A 19,233-nucleotide genomic window follows, 5' to 3' on the forward strand; every position below is an offset into this window, starting at 1 on the left:
CGCGCGCGCGCACACACACACACACACACACACACACACACACAGTCCTCAATGGCTTCCCCCAGTGGATCTCCTGCAGGGATGTCTTACAGTATTAGTATTATAACGGACAATAAAATGTGATTATTAGAAGATTTAACAAATAAAGAAGTCAGTGCATACATTAACTGCTTTTCCAAGATGCTTCGAGTATATTTTTCCCCCAATTCTTAGCAAAATTTGCCTAATTGGAAAAGAATCAATTAGGGTGAACGAACAACTGAGTCTTCCTCAACAGACGATCTTTGGCCGGGGCCGTGCTGGACGCCACGGCTCCTCCTGAGTCCTGACCGACACCTCGTCCTCTCCACAACAAAACGTCGTCATTATGTACGTTTGATGCCAACTAGCACGGTCGGGTTATTCAAGTTTTAACTGTTCAATGTGCGTCGTTTAAGCTTAAATTTCAGCAGATTATTTGTTCGAGTTCGATGCGATGGAAAACAAGTTAGCCGAACAGCGTTGTAACTTTCCTAGCTCACTCCGAAAAGCTAGCTAAACTAACTGACAAGCTACAGTTACAGTTAGGATAACGTTAGAGATTTTAAGTAACGTTGCTATTTATTATCGGAATACTTGACTTAAGTATTTCCATTTTTTTGGGACCTTCTACTTTTACTCCAGTACAATACAGAGGGAAATGTTGGTGTTTTTACTCTAATGCATCCATGTAATTCCTTTTTAATACAACAAATAAATGATCGTTATTAGACTTCATTGATCCTGGGGGCGGAAATACACAAGCCACAGTATGCAAAGTAATTAAACGTTTACCCATCTTTATCAGATAATCGTATCAGTAGTTTACACATTAATGCATGACTTATTATAATCTAGAGACATGTCTACGAGGGATAAAACATGATTCTGAAATCGGCCATTTTGCATGATGAGTAACGTTACTTAAATTAGTACACTATTAAAATGAGTCAGGGATATCTTTGTGTCTCACTGGATTCGCTTTTCTTCTGTGATGTGTGTTTTGTGTATACTTTTGGTCCCCAAAAATAAGGCGACACATTTCATTCGATTTCATTTGATTTCATTTTAGCACCCATATGACAATATCCCTAATTAACTTTGACTAGTGTTCATGTTGATCTCAACACTTTTGCACACTGTGGTGTAGATGCTTGTACTCATAAAAGATCTGAGTACTGTTTCCACCACAAACTTATTTTTTAACTTAATTTAATTTAAGTGTTTTGTTTAGGGTTACATTAGACATTTAAATTTCTCATGTTTGTATGTTGACATTAAGAAAAAGAATCATGACATCAATGTGTTCTTTAATTATACTTGTACTGTTCTTTTCATGACTTTCACAGGTCAGAAAACGACAGCTGTTTTCCTGCACAGATTTTCTCTGCAAACAGATATAAAGCTCTCAACTATGTTTTTGAGGTGAGTGTGGGGCTTGTAAATTTTTTCTCTCAATTTGTCATTACACCCTGGTGGTATGTTAACCTGCCTCCCTCCTTCCCCTGTCTGTCTTTATTTCAGGCCACCACTAATCAGAAAGTAATGATGAATTTGCTGGCGCTGCCAACGCCTTACTTTACTGGTGCTAGTGACCTGTACCCCCACTGCGGAAAGCTGCCTGAAGTCACCTACAGGACACCGTGGACCAGAGGTACACAGGTCGTCCCTGGTTTTGGCATGTTTTACGAGTCATCACGAGGGTTTGAATTTAAGTTCATCACAAAATACTAACTTTTGGTTGTAATCCCATAATATGAGTTTGTGTTCTCTAAATGGGGAAGGGAATATTACAGTAAGGGAGGACAAATTCCACACCTTCTTTGACTGCTCTTGATAGATAAAAAAGTCACCATTTTCTGTTACTAATGATGATTGCTGCTCAGATTTTTGCCTGAGCATAACATTTCTCACTTACAACATGAAGTCTTTGAATCATCAGGAATGTTGCATAAAATAAAAATGCTCAATGACATACCTAAAATGTATACTTAAGCACATTACTTGAGTAAATGTACGTAGATGATCACATTGCATCACCTCCAGTATCAGACAGAATCAACTAAAGACTTGCTGCGAGAACATTTTTCACACTTAACTGAATTTCTTCTGATTTAATTGAACAAACAATGATGAATAAAATGATGATATTGCCTTCTATTACACTTACATAGGAAATGTGATCTCCACCTGCAAACTCTTTGTCACTGGTTCTGTGCTCGATGATCTGGGAGAAAAAACGCAAACAGTTAACTCACCAGAAAGGTAATTTAAAACCCCTCTCAATGTGCACCAATTCAGTGTCATTATGTTTTATTATTTCAGTGGTGATATCAATGTTTATTTATTCCAGATTTAATGCTACTCTGAGTGACGTCAAAGGGGACGTGGAGCGGATACCCAGCTCTAATCCTGACTCATTGGAGGATCTAGGCTTCGATGAGTATGCTTGTTTTTTGAAAGAGTCCAAGATCAATGATCAATGTCAGGAATCATTTTTCAAGTTGACAGCTGACCAGATGGAGCCTGGAAGTCAGAACAAAGGTAACACAACATTCCTGGCAGCACTTGAAGAATATCTCTCTCTTATTTACTCCCTTGAGTGAGACACAGATCTTCTTTCTCTCTAAAAATATGTTTACATCTGTCAAAGGTCACCTCCTGCCAGAAGAGCTCATGGTTGTTGACTTCCTGTCACAATTTAAGAGACATTTACCCACGCTGAAAGCCAAGCTGTCCAGGTTGAGGACCCTTCCTGTGGCCGACCCTCTGCTGAGCTCAACAGGAGATACCCTCTCTGAGGACACCATATTCAGGTATGAATGTTCAGCGGTGGTTGTGTCCTCAAGTATGCTTATAAGGTGCAAGAAATGATTCTTACCTGCTTTATTGTTCCATTCATCTCCTGGTTTGAGTTTGATATTAATACTTTGTTTAGGCACTGTGCCTCGTATGAGAAGCCTCCTGATGTGACCACCACTGATGTTCAGATGTGTGAAAACATTAATGAGGAGTTTGTTAAGGAGTCACTGATGAAGGAAGAGGTAGTTCAAAATAGAAATACCAAAAGTCGTGCTTATGTAAGACATTATTTTAACATGGATATTTTTTCTCTGTAGTCTCTGCTGTTGCCAGTTGTAGTGGACACAGTGACTCTGAGCAAGGAAGATTACACTGCCTTTTCAAGCCTCTGTAGTCGTACGAATGTCTTTCCTGAACAGCTGGGTGAAGACACTCCAGTCCTGGCTGTGCTTCATAGAGGTGAAGACAAGATGAGATCTATTTTAGATCAAATTCAAATGCACAGGCAAGTTAGCTGATACGCTTCAGTCACAAATCTTCACGTTTCCCTTTCAGATGTTTCAGTACCAGTAGACATATCCGGGTATGAAATACTGGAGGAATCCAGCAAGATGAAAAGAGGCCTGATAGAGACAGAAGTGGCAGGTAAAAGTTATAAAGGCTGTGACCTTTGTGCACAACAAAGTGGCTTTACGTAACTACTGTCACACGTTAAAAGTCTACGATGCATAATGCAGTGACTTGTACCCTATCAAGTGTCAGACTGCAGTTGCAGTTCTGTAGTAATTAAAGACAATGTTATTAATGAACATATTGTATAGATGTTTGCAAGTAAAAGATGTGTTTGTGTATGTGTGGGTGAAATGGCTTGAACATGTTATCTACAAAATGGGGGAACCACAGAAAAACTTAATCTGAAAAGTAACTAGTAACGGTAGCTGAAATAAATACATTGTAGTAAAAAGAATAAAAATGTTGAGTAGAAGAAAATGGATCTTGTAATAGAAATACTGAAGACAAGTACAAGTGTTGCAGACCAAAACAATCTATATTTTAGTGCACACTAGGGAACATTGTATGAACAGTAATATTAAAAACAAGCAGAAACCAACACCCTTCACATGTTGCTTCATCAGATTTGCTCAGGTCTTGATTGCCAACAGGTGTTTCTTTAAATAATCAGGTGCTGATTAGCAGAGAATCCAGGGAGGTCATGTTACCTTATACAAACACACTTCAAAATATCATCAACACTGGGCAGTAGCAACTACAATTCCACTATTTAAATCTGTAAACAATTTCCATTTTACAAAAGATACAAATCAGAGTACACAGTCTGGCTGAACCATCTATAATACTACTGAAGATGAGCAGGGACACAATGCATATTACTGTACATGAATTTCCTCATAAGATACATATACAAATGTTAGAAAAGATTAGAAAAAGAGTAAAATACATTAAAACAAAAGTCAGGATGTATACATTGCAAAATGCCAACTATCTAATTAATTGAAATAATAGTAGTAATAGTAAAGTAATAGAATAATAAATAAATAATATAAATTAGGAGAAAGAGGTTACTACTACATAATTATTTTAATGTCAAACCCACCAACTACAGCTGTACCGACCTTTTATAAGTATGAGGCTGGTAGCTGCCATGTTGTTAAAAGTTATCTTCCTCTCAGGACGCGTGATGCTTCTGACTGAAATGGAGCTGGACGTGACTTTGACATCAACTCCCAAAACCAGTCAAACACAGTTCTGTCTCTCCACATGTGAACTCCAGAAGGAAGAGTTGTCATGGCACCGCAGATGGTGGGTGATGGTACCAAGCTACCATATGGTCAGACTGGTAATACAGCAGTTATGCTTTTCATATATTTCACAGTTACTCAACTTACGGATGAATTTAATGAAGAAAATTCATTTAAAATGCTCTTATAGTCAAATTGTGGATGTGAAAAGCATTTCTATTACAAAAAAGATTAAGAAAATCCTATTCAGACAGTAGGCACACAATTTACATGTCAAATTCCTCTTTTTGATGCTAGTGTTGCGCCATGTAGAAAAAACTCTTCATGTTCATTAATGATTGTCTGGTAGGTCTTTGGTGTCGACAAGAGCTCAGAGAGAGATGGAGGCGGCACTTTGGAGGGCAGAGAAGCATCCGACATTTGTGGTGGGCTTTGTGTTGGCAGGTAATTACAAGGTTTTAAATGGCCACTCCACGAATTTGCTATCAGTGATAAGTAGCCAAATATGTAGGCTTGGTCTGTTAACTATAACATGGGTTGGTTGTAATAAACAAAAGATTGTAGTTTTTCTTAGTTTAACATTAGCTGTAACATAACAAAGGATATCCAAAACTTCTATCCACAACAACGGGATAATCGGGCAATGTAGCAGAAAATCTGATTTATTATGTTGTGTTGGAGTTTGTGAATTAAACATGACTTCAAATGTCACTGGTGCTTCAAAACTTCAGTTTGACAGTGTGATATTCACAGAGAAACATGGTGAAAGACAGAAAGACACAGACACAGGAATATTTCCTTGTGATATTGTTTTAATGAAGATCAATCTTTAGTCAATACATTACAACTCATTAAGTATCACATAAATATCAACTAAGTAAAACACAAGCCCAAAGTGGACACAAACTGCAGCAAAAATGTAGATTCATATTTCATGTCAACAAAAAACTCCCACTCCACATTTATTTTACTTTAGGGTCCCACATAATGTGTGCGTGTACTGCAACACTACAGCACATCTGAATGTAGAGTATTGTAGATTTAATATAGAACACACCTGGTCTCTGGATATTTCTGTATTACACAAAAACACACTTATACACACTCTAAATCAGTGACATGTTTAAGTGCTTTGGCTTCCGTCATGAAGGGCTGCTGTAAGTTCTTCAAACCACCAGATGTCGTCATTCTTCCTGAATTTAAAGCTTCAAAGAACTGTTTTTGGGGGACATCTCTGCTTCTACTGCCTCTAAGAAGTAGTCATTAATTAGTTACTATAAAGTTGTATACACACATGCAAGTTTATAAGCTCATTGATCAGGATAATCCTTTTCAGTTTTCTTTTAGGTTTTTGTCGGAAGAAAATTGTTTGCTGGTGCCTTATTTATTTAGAGTTTTGGAATACCTATTGTTAAACATTTTATTGCAAATTAAGTTTGTTTAGTTAGTTATATTTAAACACAAAATGCTGACAAACACTATGTGAAATGCTCTTCAATTGTAGTTTTTGTTTTAGAGACCTACATTATACATCAATTTTCTTTTACAAAGAATGTAATTGAAAATCTAATCTGCTGTTTTTCTGCCAGAGCCTCAAATATGTGACTCAGCTGACGAGTTCCACCCTCTGTCTGAGGCCTTGAAAGTTATCAAGTTGGAGAAACAAAATTTCGTCTGCGATGGTGACAAACCGCAGACTCAGGCAGAGATGGGAGACCTGGAGGTTTATTTGTGTGGCAACTGTGAGTTCACAGAGAACATGAGATCTGAGTTTACCCCCAGCAAGCAACTAGAGATGGAAGACTTCAAAAAACTGTCACCTGAACTTGACGAGGGTGGGTAATCTTTTTTATTGAATCAGTTTGGTTAGAGGATAGAAATGAATGTGGTAATTATATCAAAGTAGAGTGGGAAGAATTCTTGATTATTGCTCTTTATCTATTGCATCCAACCGGTCATAATGATTAATAGCATTAACATTGTAGAGATTTAGAGATTGTTGCAGCAGATTTCTGACATATTATCTCGTCTCCTCTGGTCTCAGTCACAGACATCCTGGTGAATCCTACAAACAAAACTCAGTTTCCTCACCTGGAGAAATCTAAAGCAGTTGCTTTTCCTGCTAAAGCTTCGACTGATGGCACCCTTTCTAAAAGTGAAACAGTTGCTGTTGACTCATGTCAGAAGACCCTCCTGGTGCACACTGTCAACACCATCAATAAGGAAGTAAAACCTGCTGCTACCAACAAAGATGAAATTTCAGACAAGAGGTTTTCAGATATTGTAGCCGTGTTTTCTGCTCATAAGATAAACACAGAAGGATATGACCATAAGACAGAGCAGAGCATCAACACTCCTGAGAAGACTGTGCCCTCTACAGTGAAAATCAGAGACAATCACAAACATCCACCAAAGACGGACCTGGACCCATTGTCCACCTTCATGATACTGAGATCTCAACAGACTGCTCCAGTTACTGCAACATCACAAAGCTTAACAAGCAGTAAGACAGGTTAACTTCAGTTGCTGCTGTGGCTAATTTGGTCAAATGTAATTAATATTGGGTTAATAGCTCCTTTATGTTTTGCAGCATGACTTTTTTTACAACATTTTTCTGCTGATAACTTCGTTTTTATACACATTTGTACACATGCATTTAAAAAAAAAAGATTAATTGTAGCCTATTTATAGGTAGGCACCCCAGGTTTAGTAGATTTAATTGAGATACCATCACATTATTCTTATAACAAATCAGTATAATCCAGACATATTCACAGTTAAGTCGCACTGAGGCACTTCTTTTTTATGTAAAATTTGAAAAATGCATCACCACCATTAATGAAGTTACTATTTGTAAGACCTGATTTTGGTTTAAACTTTGGTGCCCTCCGGTGGTCATATTAAGATCTGTGGGCACAAGTCAATCAACTGTAACTATGCACATATTAACTGTTATCTCATATTTTTATCTTGTGTTAATTTGCATTGTTGTGTGGTACACGAATGTCATGAAAATTAATAATAACCCAGCTTAAAAGTTTTGTCAAGTAAGCAATTAGTGGATTGATATCTTAATCAAATGATTCATTTATAAAACAGGGAAATTATCTGTAGATCAATCTATCCGCTGAATAATTGCTAGTTTTATTTATTTCATTTAAACAGTTTCAAGTTCAAGATACTTCCCTTTGGTACTTATCCTACTTGTAGTGTGGTCTAATAACTCATTTATGTCACACGCTGTGGTCTCATCTCTTCCGCTTTTTAGCAGCAGCAGCACCACCACCACCACCACCACCACCGGTGAACCAACAAACACCTGAGCTGCAGCCTCCTCCAGAGCAGATGCAAAGATCAGACAGGAGGCCAACATGTATGAGAGGTGCAGTGTCAAGAAATATTACCAGAGAGCAGAAATCCGCTTTTCAGTCGACAGCTCAACTCATCAGTGGTCCTGTCAGTCAGCCCATCCCTCAGAACAGACGGGACAGCAGAGTGGTACAAGTCCAGCCAACTGGTACAACACCCTCACAGCACCTGCACCTTCATATATACCAAAACATGTGACTTAAACTGTCCTAGTTGGATGAAAGCATTGTTAAGATGGTTCAGATAGTGTTTGAAGTCTGTTTTTCAAACCCCTGTGTGTTGCCTTACAGACAGCCAGCAGCGTGCGTACTGTGAGCTGCTGGCCTTCGCTCAGCCTTGTTTGAACTCTGCCAGACAGCTGGGGCTCAACTTCCCAGTGTGGGGAGACTTCAGCTGCCTGGCCCCAGACCAAACACACTTCCTGCTCAAGCAGCAGGAGAAGGCACTCTGCAAGGCGCATGGAGAGAGTGCAGAGCTGGTCAGAGGTATAAAATGTAATTCCACAATGCAACAATACATTTGTAAAGCCTGATGATTGCTGGTATTAACTGTGTATGGTAGTAATGAGATATTAATGTAGTAAATCTACATAGGGAAAAGTATGAAATCTACTGTTGGTCTTGTTATGCACGCAGATCAGGAACTGCTTTTCAACCAGGCGACTTTGATACACATGATGGTGACATTCAAGGAGCTGCTGCTGAAGTGCGACCTCAGTACTGCATTGGGTCAGTCTAAACTGAAAAACACCCTCAAATAAAAATGTCTTTTTTGTAAATGTATTAAGTGTTTAGCACAATAAACCTTGTTTTAACAGGATGGAGTGGGTGTGGTTGACAATGCTCATGACAAAAGCAAACAGCTAAACAAGTCTCATTACGTTCAGTCCAAACCAAAGGGAAAATTAGGGTTTTAACAGAAAAAGAAAATGAACCGAAACACTTTCAATTTTGTCCTACAATGTTACGGCCATGAACTAAAAACCCTGTCTCTCAGAAGAAGCTGAGTTAGTTTGTATGTTTTTAAAGTTGAATTTTTTTTCACAAGTCAAAGATCTTCATCGACTGTTGAAGTTGAACAAACTCTCTTCATTTTGATGACTGAATAAACAAACTGACCTTAAAGGACAACACAATTTCATACTGTTTTACCTTTTTCTAGCTTAAAACACTGTTCTGGGGACTTTATTTTCTTCTGAGAACTGCTTGTTTATTCAGTTATGGAAAACCACATAGTGCCCCTTTAACTGTAGCTTTGATTATTTTCACATTTGTGATCCATCAGTGTGTGTTCAACAATTCCTGAAGCCCTGACTCTAGAATAGTAAATACGAAAAATTAGATGTTTACGATTTTGTCCTTATTTATCCTTATCAGAGTACCTGAAGCAGGCAGCTGAGGCGAGCACAGAGCCAAGTCTGAAGCAGCTGCTCAGGAGGCTGCAGATCATCCTCTACCTCAGTCACAAGAACCTGGAGTCCAACCTCAAACTGCAGCAGCTGCAACAGCTGCTGGCTGCATGGTTGCACAGCAGGAAAGAACAGGACACCGTAGAGAAAGTCAGTCTTCACATTTAGAGGAGAACTATAGTTTTTTATGTTTTGCTATTAATTGTGTACCAATTGTGTCACATACATGTATTGCATTTTGGAAACACCTGCTATAGTTGCAGTAGGTTAAGAAGACAATACGATCACAATGACACTAATATTTGAATGTTTATTTGCTCTGGTCTTGGCTGTCATTTTGTAGATTCTTGTTGTAATATCAGTTGACTGTGAGCACAGCAGATCTATAATCATGAAGAGCTTGAGCCAAGTGACTGGTGAGCAACTCTTGATCACGTTTTAGCCATTTCACTAATAAACTGTCAGTTGCACTACACATAAACTTAAGTTATCTGATTTAATACAAACAAATTAACAAGGACCTTAACACTTGTGATTCTAGGCTACAAATTCACAAATCACAACCAAAATAGGAGTCATATTCCCTGTAATAATAATCAAACATACGATCATGAATGTATCATGCTTGTTTTTTGTCATCTCAGGTACTCCTGTAACTGCAGTTCATCCTGAGAAGGACAAGAATAAAGTGAATGGGGCCAGTGTGGTCAGCAGGTAAAAATGTGCCCCATTTATCACAATTTTTACAATCATTGTCATAAAATACATCCAGATTTTGTAGTAGTTATTTCATATATTGTCACTATTAAAATCTATAAAGCAAATAACTGTTTACAGTTGCCACTGAGGCTTTCATTAGGGCAAAGTATCACTCCATACTGTATCAATAAAGAACAGAAGTGCTTTGACATACCACATAGTAACAGTAATAGTTGCTTTGCCAAAGGAAGTATTTTACACTCCCATCCTGTTCCAACAGCATACGCGACAGTGTGTGTGTGGTGGTGTGTGAGCAGTATGTAGGCCCCGACTTCCCCTGGAGCTGTTTCTCCCTGGTGGTGGAGTACGACCATCCAGGCCAGTCACCATGGGCGGCAGTCTGCAGGGAGAGGAGCATCAGTCACCTCACCTTCGACACAGTCATATCCGACGCAGGTTAGCTGCCACCAAAAATGTGGTATACGCACTATTGTACACTGATGTGTTAAGTGAGCTTTCTAAATGGGTGTGTTTTTTCCCCAACAGAAAAGGAAAAGGCCTCTTGGCGCCTGGAGGACAATGTGCCGTATGTCTTGTTAGTGACAGAGGGGCTTCTCAACTGTCCACTTCTGCTGCAAACACTCGAGTCAGGGTACATTTTCACATTCATCTAGTCTTATTTAATCATATCCAGCTAGCAAGAATGACAACAACCTACTATCCAATTGGACTTCCATTTTTAGACAAAACCCTGATGGGGTGTATTGTCAACAAAAATCTATTTGACAGTTTTACAGTCCAGTAAGACTCCATGCTAACCACAAACTTACCTTATAATCTGCATTTTATGTTATCTACTGTAAGAGCAGGCTCTGAATATGATAACCTATTAAATATAAGTATGGATGGATGCAGGATGAGGTGTAAACAGTCAACGTTTTACTGAATATACGGTTTTGGTTGGTGGCTTCTAATATCATTGTCTATGGATTTTCACTGTGTCATCCAGCACTGATGTTCAGATGGAAAACCAAAAACTTTGTTTTCATTAAAAAGATCATTGTGCATGACTTCTTATTGTATAGAAGTTATTTTCTTCCATCTGACTGTCGGTGGACATTAAGGCTGCAAATAAGTGTTTTCAGTATCAATGTTTTCATTCAGTATTTCTATTTTTGATGAATCAGTTAAATAGTGAAAACAGTGAAAAATGTTCCTGTGTATCCCAACTTTGTTCACGCAACATTTACATCAAACAGAAAAGGCAACAAACCATTGTCACCATGGTGGAGGCTGGAGCCAGAGAATAATTGTAACTCTGAAATCAGTTATTGAAAGTGTTGCCAATCAACTCTCTGGAGATCAAAGAATTTATTATTTTAACTTGTGTTTATGCTACTGAATCTCTCTTGAGGTTAAACTTACTGTAATGAAGATCTAACCGGCTCAGGTGGTTTTTAAGGTATTAGGTTAGGACACAGAGACTGGAACTAGTGAAGGTTTTAGGCATGAGGTACGAAGACACGAATATAGTCTTTCAATCCTATCCATCTGTCTGCCACAATGCTTTGGTGTGGGGGTAAACAGTGTCTGGTCTTTAACAGCAGACGTATCCTCATTACAAATGTGATAAGCAACAGTTACAAGTGACAGGCCCTATATCAGTTAAGTGAAGAGTCCACTTAGTTTCTGTCATCTAGAGAGTAAATCTCTGAAAGGATAGTATTACAGCCAAGCTTTTCAAAATGTTCAGCCCATAATAATTTAAATGACATAAGGGTAAAGGTTTCTGTATGTGTGTGTGTGTGTGTGTTATGATACAGGTTTAACATAACTATGCTGGAGAGGAGCCACTGTCCGTCCTTGCAGATGCTCGGAGGGACCCATCACTACACTGTGATCACTGTGGATGAAAGCACTGCTGTCATCATTCAGGTACCAGACACACTTGCTGCATACACAAATCTATGATGCTAAAATGTTGTTATCTTCCCCTACTGAGCTTCTTTGGTATTGCATGGGAATGTGGAAAAAATAGATAATTAATAATTGTGTGAGTGTGTTTGTGCAAGCAGGAGGAGGATGAACTGTGTCAGGAGCGAGCCAGTGAAAGAGTAGTGATGAGGCTGACCGCTCTCTCTGTGCAATATAACTGCTGTTGGCTCATCCTGCACTGCCCAGACAGCCAGGGTGGAGGGTCAGTGTAAACACACATACACACACACACACACACAAGCACGCACATACACACACCTCATACATAAAGGCTCACCATTGCTGCTTCTGTCTTTGTGAGGGCAGATTTTCCAGTCAATCCTTCAGCAACTTGGTGCTGGTTTATTCATCTCTTGTTCTCTTCAGCATGAAGTCAGAGGGTCTAGATGTTAAGGTAAAACACAAACACTACACGAATAAATTTTTCTGACTTTATCTGTTCATGGTTTTTTAATATATATATCATTGTTTGAGTACCACCAGTCATATAATGGTAAGAGTTCACCACATCATTCGGTCGTTTGTTTTATCATTAAGATGTTGTTTTTTTAAAATTGACTCTCTCTAGACACTATATCTCTTAAAAATAAAAGTTGGTTTTGAATTACAGTGGTGGGAAAAAAAACAAATATAATAAAATATAAACTACCTCTGCTGTAATTGTCAGGTGCTGATTGTGTCTGAGTTGACTGAAATAGCCAATTGGATCAGTCGCATCTGCTTCCACAGCCTGATGGCTGACAACAGGGACCCTGTCCACTACCTGGACAGAGACTGGCTGACTGTGATCCCCTCAAAGGTGATTTATCCATGTGAAGATACATAGATCAGTCGAGTATTTGGTTGAGAGGGTTTTCCTTTGGCTCATTAATGACTTTTAGGATAACTTCATGATTTCTGTCTGAAGAGAGGCTCCTGCTGTGCCTCCAACTTTTGTTTTCTGTCTCTCCAGGAGGAGAAGTTGCTATTCCAGTTCCCATGCATCAACCCTCTGGTTAGTCAGCTGATGCTGAAGAGAGCACCATGCTTTCGCTGGCTCCTTGGGGCCTCTCTATCTCAGCTGAAGAAGCTGCTCCCTCAGGTGCCACAGAAAGTCCTCAAGGTGATCAGAGATATATCAGTACAGTTGACTACTATATAGCATGCCTGGCTCTGTAATAAAATATATTTCATGTCAGTGGCTCTCGATACTGGGTCTGAAGAGGTTGATTTTTAGAATAGCATGTATGAATAAAACAAAGAAGAAAAGTATCTATACTTTCAACTATAATTGTTAATATGTTGACTACTGCTAGCCTGGTTCCAGACTTGAATCACTGTTCGGTGATTCAAACAGGGTTGGTGTTTTGACCATCGACAAAAGATTGCAGATTGAAGATAAGGTCGACCAATCAGAGTCTTGTGGGCAGAAAAAAAACACAGATAGCTGTACAGGTTGTTTGTGCTTTTATAACAAAAAAATTGGCATATTTTCTTGACTGCTTCCATTAACTACTCCTACTTAAAACAACCGTTACCACAGTTTCCATGGCAACTGAAACTGATGTTGGCAGCAGCACATGTCATTTGCTTATTAACTGTTTAGTGCCAAACACAAAACAGCAACACACCCCCTTCCTCCCAGCCATGGTGTTGACTTACATAAACACAATGTCAGGATGAATTAATGAATGAAGTAAAATGGTTGTTCAGTCTGATTATCAGACTAGATTCCTGTTAGGTTTGTTGTGACTGCTAGTCTTAGAAAAATCTAAAAAAAAAAACACATTACCTTTCAGTGTGTTTGATTTTCCAGATGCAGAAAAGTAAGCCATCAAACACATTCAGTGAAAGTCATGGCCATTGAGTGTTTCAAGTTTGGATAAAGCTACTTCTTTCAAAATGAACCGTTCTTGGTGAGCAGATTAAGAATAATAATAATAAAATTAATTAAAACTAATAAATCTAATAATTATTCCAAAGTAATCATTGAATAATTCTATGAAAAGTAGTGGAAAACACTCAACACAATCTCCCAAAGCCCAAATCAACACTTACAAAATTACAAGATTTGTCAAACCAACAGTGGAATACTAAAATAAATCTGATTTACTGATGTGTGGCAAATTCTCATGTTTGAGAAGTAAGAATTAGAAAAATAACTTAAATGATAAACAGAATTTCAAGTTTTGTTTCACAATCATCTTTAGGACAGTTAATGCATGTCCAGTAATTGTCCCTCTACTCCTGGTTTCAGCTGTTCAGTGACACCAACTCCCTGTACACACGGACTGCAGAACCAAACCAGCCAGAGTCTCAGACGGGCGTCACTCAGACAAACCAACAAACCTGCCCACCGAGCAGTCCATGGAGCGCCACTGCTGACCCAAAGCACGTAAACTTTGACCCGCAAACAGAACCCCCCACCAACACCCATCCAGAACTATTCAGTAGTGACCACAACACCAGCTTCCTGCTTGCAACTGATCGCACCTTCTATGATCCAGACTCGAAGATGCAGGATGACGACACAGATTTCAGACTTGACTTGAGTTCTTCCTTTGGCAAGCCAGATCTTCACCGTGAGTGGAACTGGACCAGCAGTGATCCATGGAAAGAGGAGGACAGAGGCAGAGATGAGGTGAAGCTTTCTGGATGGACAGGCAGAGCTGGAGCAGTGGGGGGAGTCGTTGAGAGAGTAAAGAATGTGTGGACAACGACAAAGCTGGACAGTCCTTTCAAGCTGGACTCCACGTTTAGCTACAGCCCCATCCTGCAACAGCCAGCTGACAGTCAAATGTCAACATACTCTACAGTCCAGCACCCAGATAGCCACCCCATTTCCTACGATCAGAGCCCTCCTGTAGAGGTCACGCTGTGGGATCGAGGGCAGAGCAGCAGCCACGGCCTTACCAGTGGAGGGACGACAGTTTCAGCCAACTATGGCTCCAAATGTTGGATAGGCCAAGAGAGGAAGCGGAGTGGTGAGGCTGCAGGTTTGGTTGGAGCAGGTGAATGATAGTGCCTGTAGGTGCTTTTCCATCCACCTGCACTGTAATGAGGGGAATGTAACTGTCCTCGAAATGAATACATGAAACAAACATAAATGCCATATTTCCGTCACGTTATGCACTGTTTTTCATAGTCTCAGGTTTGACTTTTGCTCTTTTTAAGTACATCATATTGTTTCACCCTCTACCCCTGCTATAATTTGATGCCACCTTACTAAAGAATTAGTGCGTTCAGCTGTTTTTCTTAATAACCCAGCTCCTAATATTCATGTAACAGCAGTGAGCAGTACACTACATTTGGATTTAAAGCTTAATTGAACAGATTGAGGTATTTACTCCTGTTTTTTTTTTTGTTTTTTTGCAGCGTTGACACCACTGAAGAAGGGCAGGTTAAGCTATGAGAGGGTGCCGGGCAGAAGTGACGGACAGACAAGGCTTAAATTGTTTTAGGCATGATTGCTTCGTCTCTGTGGCTTTTTATAAAATGAGAGGAATATATCCTTACAGTTTTGATACATTCAGGTTTTTAATTACACAAAAGTTGAGCTTCAGAGTTTTTATTAATATAAAAAAGTTTGGCTAGTTTAACTGCAAAATGTTTGTATTGCAAGCTATGTTTCCTGGATTCTACTTTTTAAATGTTGATGGTTTTTTTTGTGGTGTAGATTTTTTTTCTTTTAAAACAACATGGGAACTTACAATAAATAGGTGAAGTTGTCGCTGCCAGAGTAATAAGAATGAAATCTATTTGGGCAAGTAGTGTATTTTTGTGTGTTAATGTTATAGTTTTATTATTACTGTTTAATGACGTATTTATAATGCTTGTTTATATTACATGTTATTTAAGGTTGCAAGTATGCCTTCATCAAGTTGTAGTTGTTAAAAATTTTGCTCATTAACACTTAAAAAGTATTACATGTGCTTATGACTACATTACAATACAATGTAAATGATTTATTATGTGTTTATATATATATATATTGATTCTAAGTAATAAATAAAGGGGTTAAACCAATTTCTTCTTACAAAATGAGCTCAAACATCAAGATTACAACTGTGTGCACATTCTGCTTTTGTTTTGTTTTCCCTGCATATTGAGCGTGCTCAGTAGTGAAAAACAAATTGTGATTTATGGTTGGAGGAGTGGGATCGGGGGTCTTTCCCAGCTAAACTGATAAAGCTTCTCATTTTAGCAGCTCCAATGGTGGGGCTATTTTTTTTCCTTTTTCATTTAGTGAAGCAATCCCCTTATCATCGTCTCTCAGCATGTGGAGAGAGTGCTTATCTTCACGAGCCAGCAGAGTGAAGCCAGCTCCCTCAGGAATGATCCCCAGACAAAGACGACCCCCGGGGACATCGACTCCAAGCCTCCCTGCCTCTGGACAGCCATATCCAGCACTGGCTAGCCACCATCAATAACCCGCCAGGTTTTTTGTTTTTTTGAAACATCTCTCTCTCTTTCTCTGTCTGCCTCTCTGGCCTCTGCCTTCTAACAAGCAGTGGACAAACAAAGAGAGAGACTAAATGGTTTGTTTTTTAATGGCACAGGGACAAAAGCGTAGCCTTCCACACACGAAGGCTAGGTAAATAGCAGCGTAATGGTGCTGTAATTGCCCCTGACTATACTTTAGCCCTGGACTGAATTAGGCAGGAGATACATTGTGGGAATTAACAGGGTGTTTAAACCAAAGCCATCCTTTAGATCTGCAGCTGTAAAGGTCACACAGCTGTTATCTTTAATCACAGGCAGCAGTTAACGGTGTCACCTGTGTGTTTTCCCTCGTCTCTTAATAAGACCCAGAGCCCCAGCATTTGTTTGCTTGAACCTGCACTGATTTATGATGGGAAAAACAATGCATCCATGAAGAAAAACAGTCTCTGCAGAAGCAACACAGACTATTTTTTGACACAATTAACAACATCAGAATAATTTTTTTTTTAAATGAGGTATTGAAGAAAAATGTCCCATGCGGAGTCATTAGTGTAGAAATCACTCGACCAAATCCTACAAACAAAGCAATTTATAGTCCAGACCGCCCCAACAAGGAGTAACAAGTATATCCTCCCTGCATACAAAGTGTGGACAGACTGTACACAATGTACAATCTGTTACAGATTAATTGGAATTAATAAAAAAAATCCTCAAGGTTTGTGGACAGACTGTATGTCTTTACAATTCGCTTGGTGTGCTGGTAAATTATGTAAATTACACTTTTTTTTTATTAATTTGCAAACATTGACAACAGTGGTATTGTTACATTAAAAGCATTTTTATCATTCTTAATTAACAGAGATTCCAACTTTGAATTTAAGGGAAAAAAGTACTCATGAAGGGAAACCCAGACGTGTTCTCACGTCACTGAATCACTTGGTCAGCAGTGAATCACATGATGGTTGTATTGATTTCTACATTTTAGCTATCAGTGTATTGATCAGGACAATCAGTATCAGTGTAGAGCCAGACAGTCAGAGCTCATTTCATTGCCATTTATCCCGAGTTTATCAGGGCAGTTGATAATTAATTGTGAAACAATAATTGGTCTTATAGCAACACGACAAGTCTACATCTACAATGCTGCTGGTGATGTAATCTGAGCAGTTAATACAGGAGTAAGCTGGCGAGGGTCTGCAGTGAGGTCAGTAAACTAATCAGGTGTTTATTGGCAGGTGTTTTTCTTAAATTTTATATATCGCATTTTATTATTTTGAGGATTTTAAAGTTGCTTGGTCTATAAACTCAGAAGATTAGGTTCTGATTTACCAAAGCTGAAGATTTATTTAGATGGTTAGTTTAAGTTGACCAAAACCTACGGATATACAAAATGTAATAAACATTTTTATCAGTGTTTTTAAACTAATTATTTACTTTATTAGTCTACAAAATGTCTCAAATATAAGCCAAAAAGCAGCAAATCAATTGAGAAGCTGTAAATATTTGCCATTTTTGCATGAAACCTGACTACAACAATTATCAAAATCCATGCCATTCTCTTTCTTTCAATAAACAAATGTTTGTGACTTTCTTAAAGCTACAGCACCAAGTCTGTGTCCACAACTTGTCTACACATATTAGTCTAATCTAATAAACACATTGAGCATAAATGCAAAACAAACAGCAGTAACTTCAGTCGGTAATGCTCTTTGCTGACTGGACAAAGTGTGCTTGCATATAAAAATTCTACACTTAAATTCTGCGTCATTAACTCTACAAGTGCCTTCTTAGCTCATCATGCTGAGACTGCCTTCAGCTTCAACCTGTATGGCAGCGAAAGCCCAACAGATCAGGTATAATTGCTCACTTGGCCTTGGTCAGTGTGATGAACTCACTGGTCAAAATGTCCCACAGCGGGTGTGTCTCCAGACCTTCAGCCTGCAGTGGAGGCTGGAGAGCCAAAGAGCGGTGGCGCCTGGCCTGCAGGTGCAGCCTCTTGGACGTGCAGGAGGGCCCATGAATGGCCGATTCAGAAAACGGCCCCCATCGGGCCTGTTCTCCAGGCCCCGGGCTAATCCCAGCCCCTAATCGGATTATGTAAATTCCTACTCCACACAGAGACTTTTATGGAAGGCTGCGTCTTTGAAACAACACTTGAAGGGTGTAAAAAGAACAGTGACAATTGGTTAAACTAGACTTGTTTTTTTTATCTGAACGGAGGTTGAAAGTGGGAGGCAGAGGGGGGGGGAGAGAGAGACGTGAGGAGAGGTTGTAGGAGGTGAGTCAGGACGCTGCGCTCGCTCTCTTTCCTCTGTAATTTATGTGTGGCCCCTTGGAATGGCTCAACAAGATTACCATAGTTATAACAAAACCCATATTGTTCGACTGTCAATCTGGATATGGTATTTTTACCTTTTGTGGCCCAATCAGGCTGAATTCAATAGCGGAGCGGCCGGTGATATCAAGGTCTTTTACTCGGTGGAGGGGAAGGTGGGTTGTCCATGCCTAATGTCAAAGAAACAGAAAGGAACAAGTGTCCACAGCAGTAAGAGAAGGATCAGAGAGATGAACGTCTCAGTTTCACTTCAATAGGAATTTATTTGTCACCTTTAGAGCGAACCTTCAGGGATTAAATGAGCAATGAATCATAAAAGCAGCACAAATAGTCACTTAAAAGGCTGTTGAGCGATCAAAAAAAAAAAAAAGAAAAAGAGCCAGAATCCCTCCAAATGTTGGCCAAAAATATTTATCAAAATCATT

At 39.1% G+C, this 19,233-nt stretch overlaps 1 protein-coding gene and 1 long non-coding RNA gene across 6 annotated transcripts; one reads left to right on the forward strand and one right to left on the reverse strand.

Annotated features, from left to right (window-relative positions):
• The first annotated feature begins 35 nt into the window (after positions 1-35).
• Positions 36-16,056, forward strand: shoc1 (shortage in chiasmata 1). Of its 5 annotated transcripts, none has more exons than XM_030418381.1 (28): positions 36-369; positions 1,368-1,443; positions 1,543-1,672; positions 2,193-2,283; positions 2,372-2,562; positions 2,672-2,834; positions 2,957-3,062; positions 3,138-3,279; positions 3,376-3,465; positions 4,512-4,641; positions 4,930-5,024; positions 6,170-6,415; positions 6,625-7,083; positions 7,849-8,097; positions 8,240-8,434; positions 8,585-8,677; positions 9,326-9,507; positions 9,701-9,773; positions 10,002-10,071; positions 10,337-10,512; positions 10,603-10,708; positions 11,880-11,991; positions 12,129-12,253; positions 12,358-12,445; positions 12,719-12,850; positions 13,004-13,153; positions 14,288-15,057; positions 15,406-16,056. In XM_030418381.1, coding segments are annotated over exons 1-27 (4,434 nt in total). In that variant the 5' UTR covers positions 36-367; the 3' UTR covers positions 15,050-15,057; positions 15,406-16,056. The 5 variants fall into 5 exon arrangements, with proteins under 5 accessions (XP_030274241.1, XP_030274242.1, XP_030274239.1 ...); XM_030418382.1 differs by having other exon boundaries at positions 37-393; positions 14,288-15,041; XM_030418379.1 differs by having other exon boundaries at positions 37-369; positions 14,288-15,041.
• Positions 12,353-19,143, reverse strand: LOC115582416 (uncharacterized). The gene is made up of 3 exons (XR_003984171.1): positions 19,081-19,143; positions 18,886-18,978; positions 12,353-12,433 (listed from the first exon to the last, which is right to left on the reverse strand). It is a non-coding gene; the product is annotated as an uncharacterized LOC115582416 (long non-coding RNA).
• Positions 19,144-19,233: the final 90 nt, after the last annotated feature.

Source organism: Sparus aurata, chromosome 5 (assembly GCF_900880675.1).
Source record: "Sparus aurata chromosome 5, fSpaAur1.1, whole genome shotgun sequence".
In the NCBI taxonomy this organism is placed as follows: Eukaryota; Metazoa; Chordata; class Actinopteri; order Spariformes; family Sparidae; genus Sparus; species Sparus aurata.

Bases quoted from the DNA above. Each gene is read 5' to 3' on its own strand.
- shoc1 (XM_030418379.1), top strand. The intron at 2,835-2,956 runs GTATGAATGTTC...TACTTTGTTTAG, and splicing joins TCTGAGGACACCATATTCAG to GCACTGTGCCTCGTATGAGA. The intron at 15,042-15,405 runs GTGAATGATAGT...GTTTTTTTGCAG, and splicing joins TGCAGGTTTGGTTGGAGCAG to CGTTGACACCACTGAAGAAG.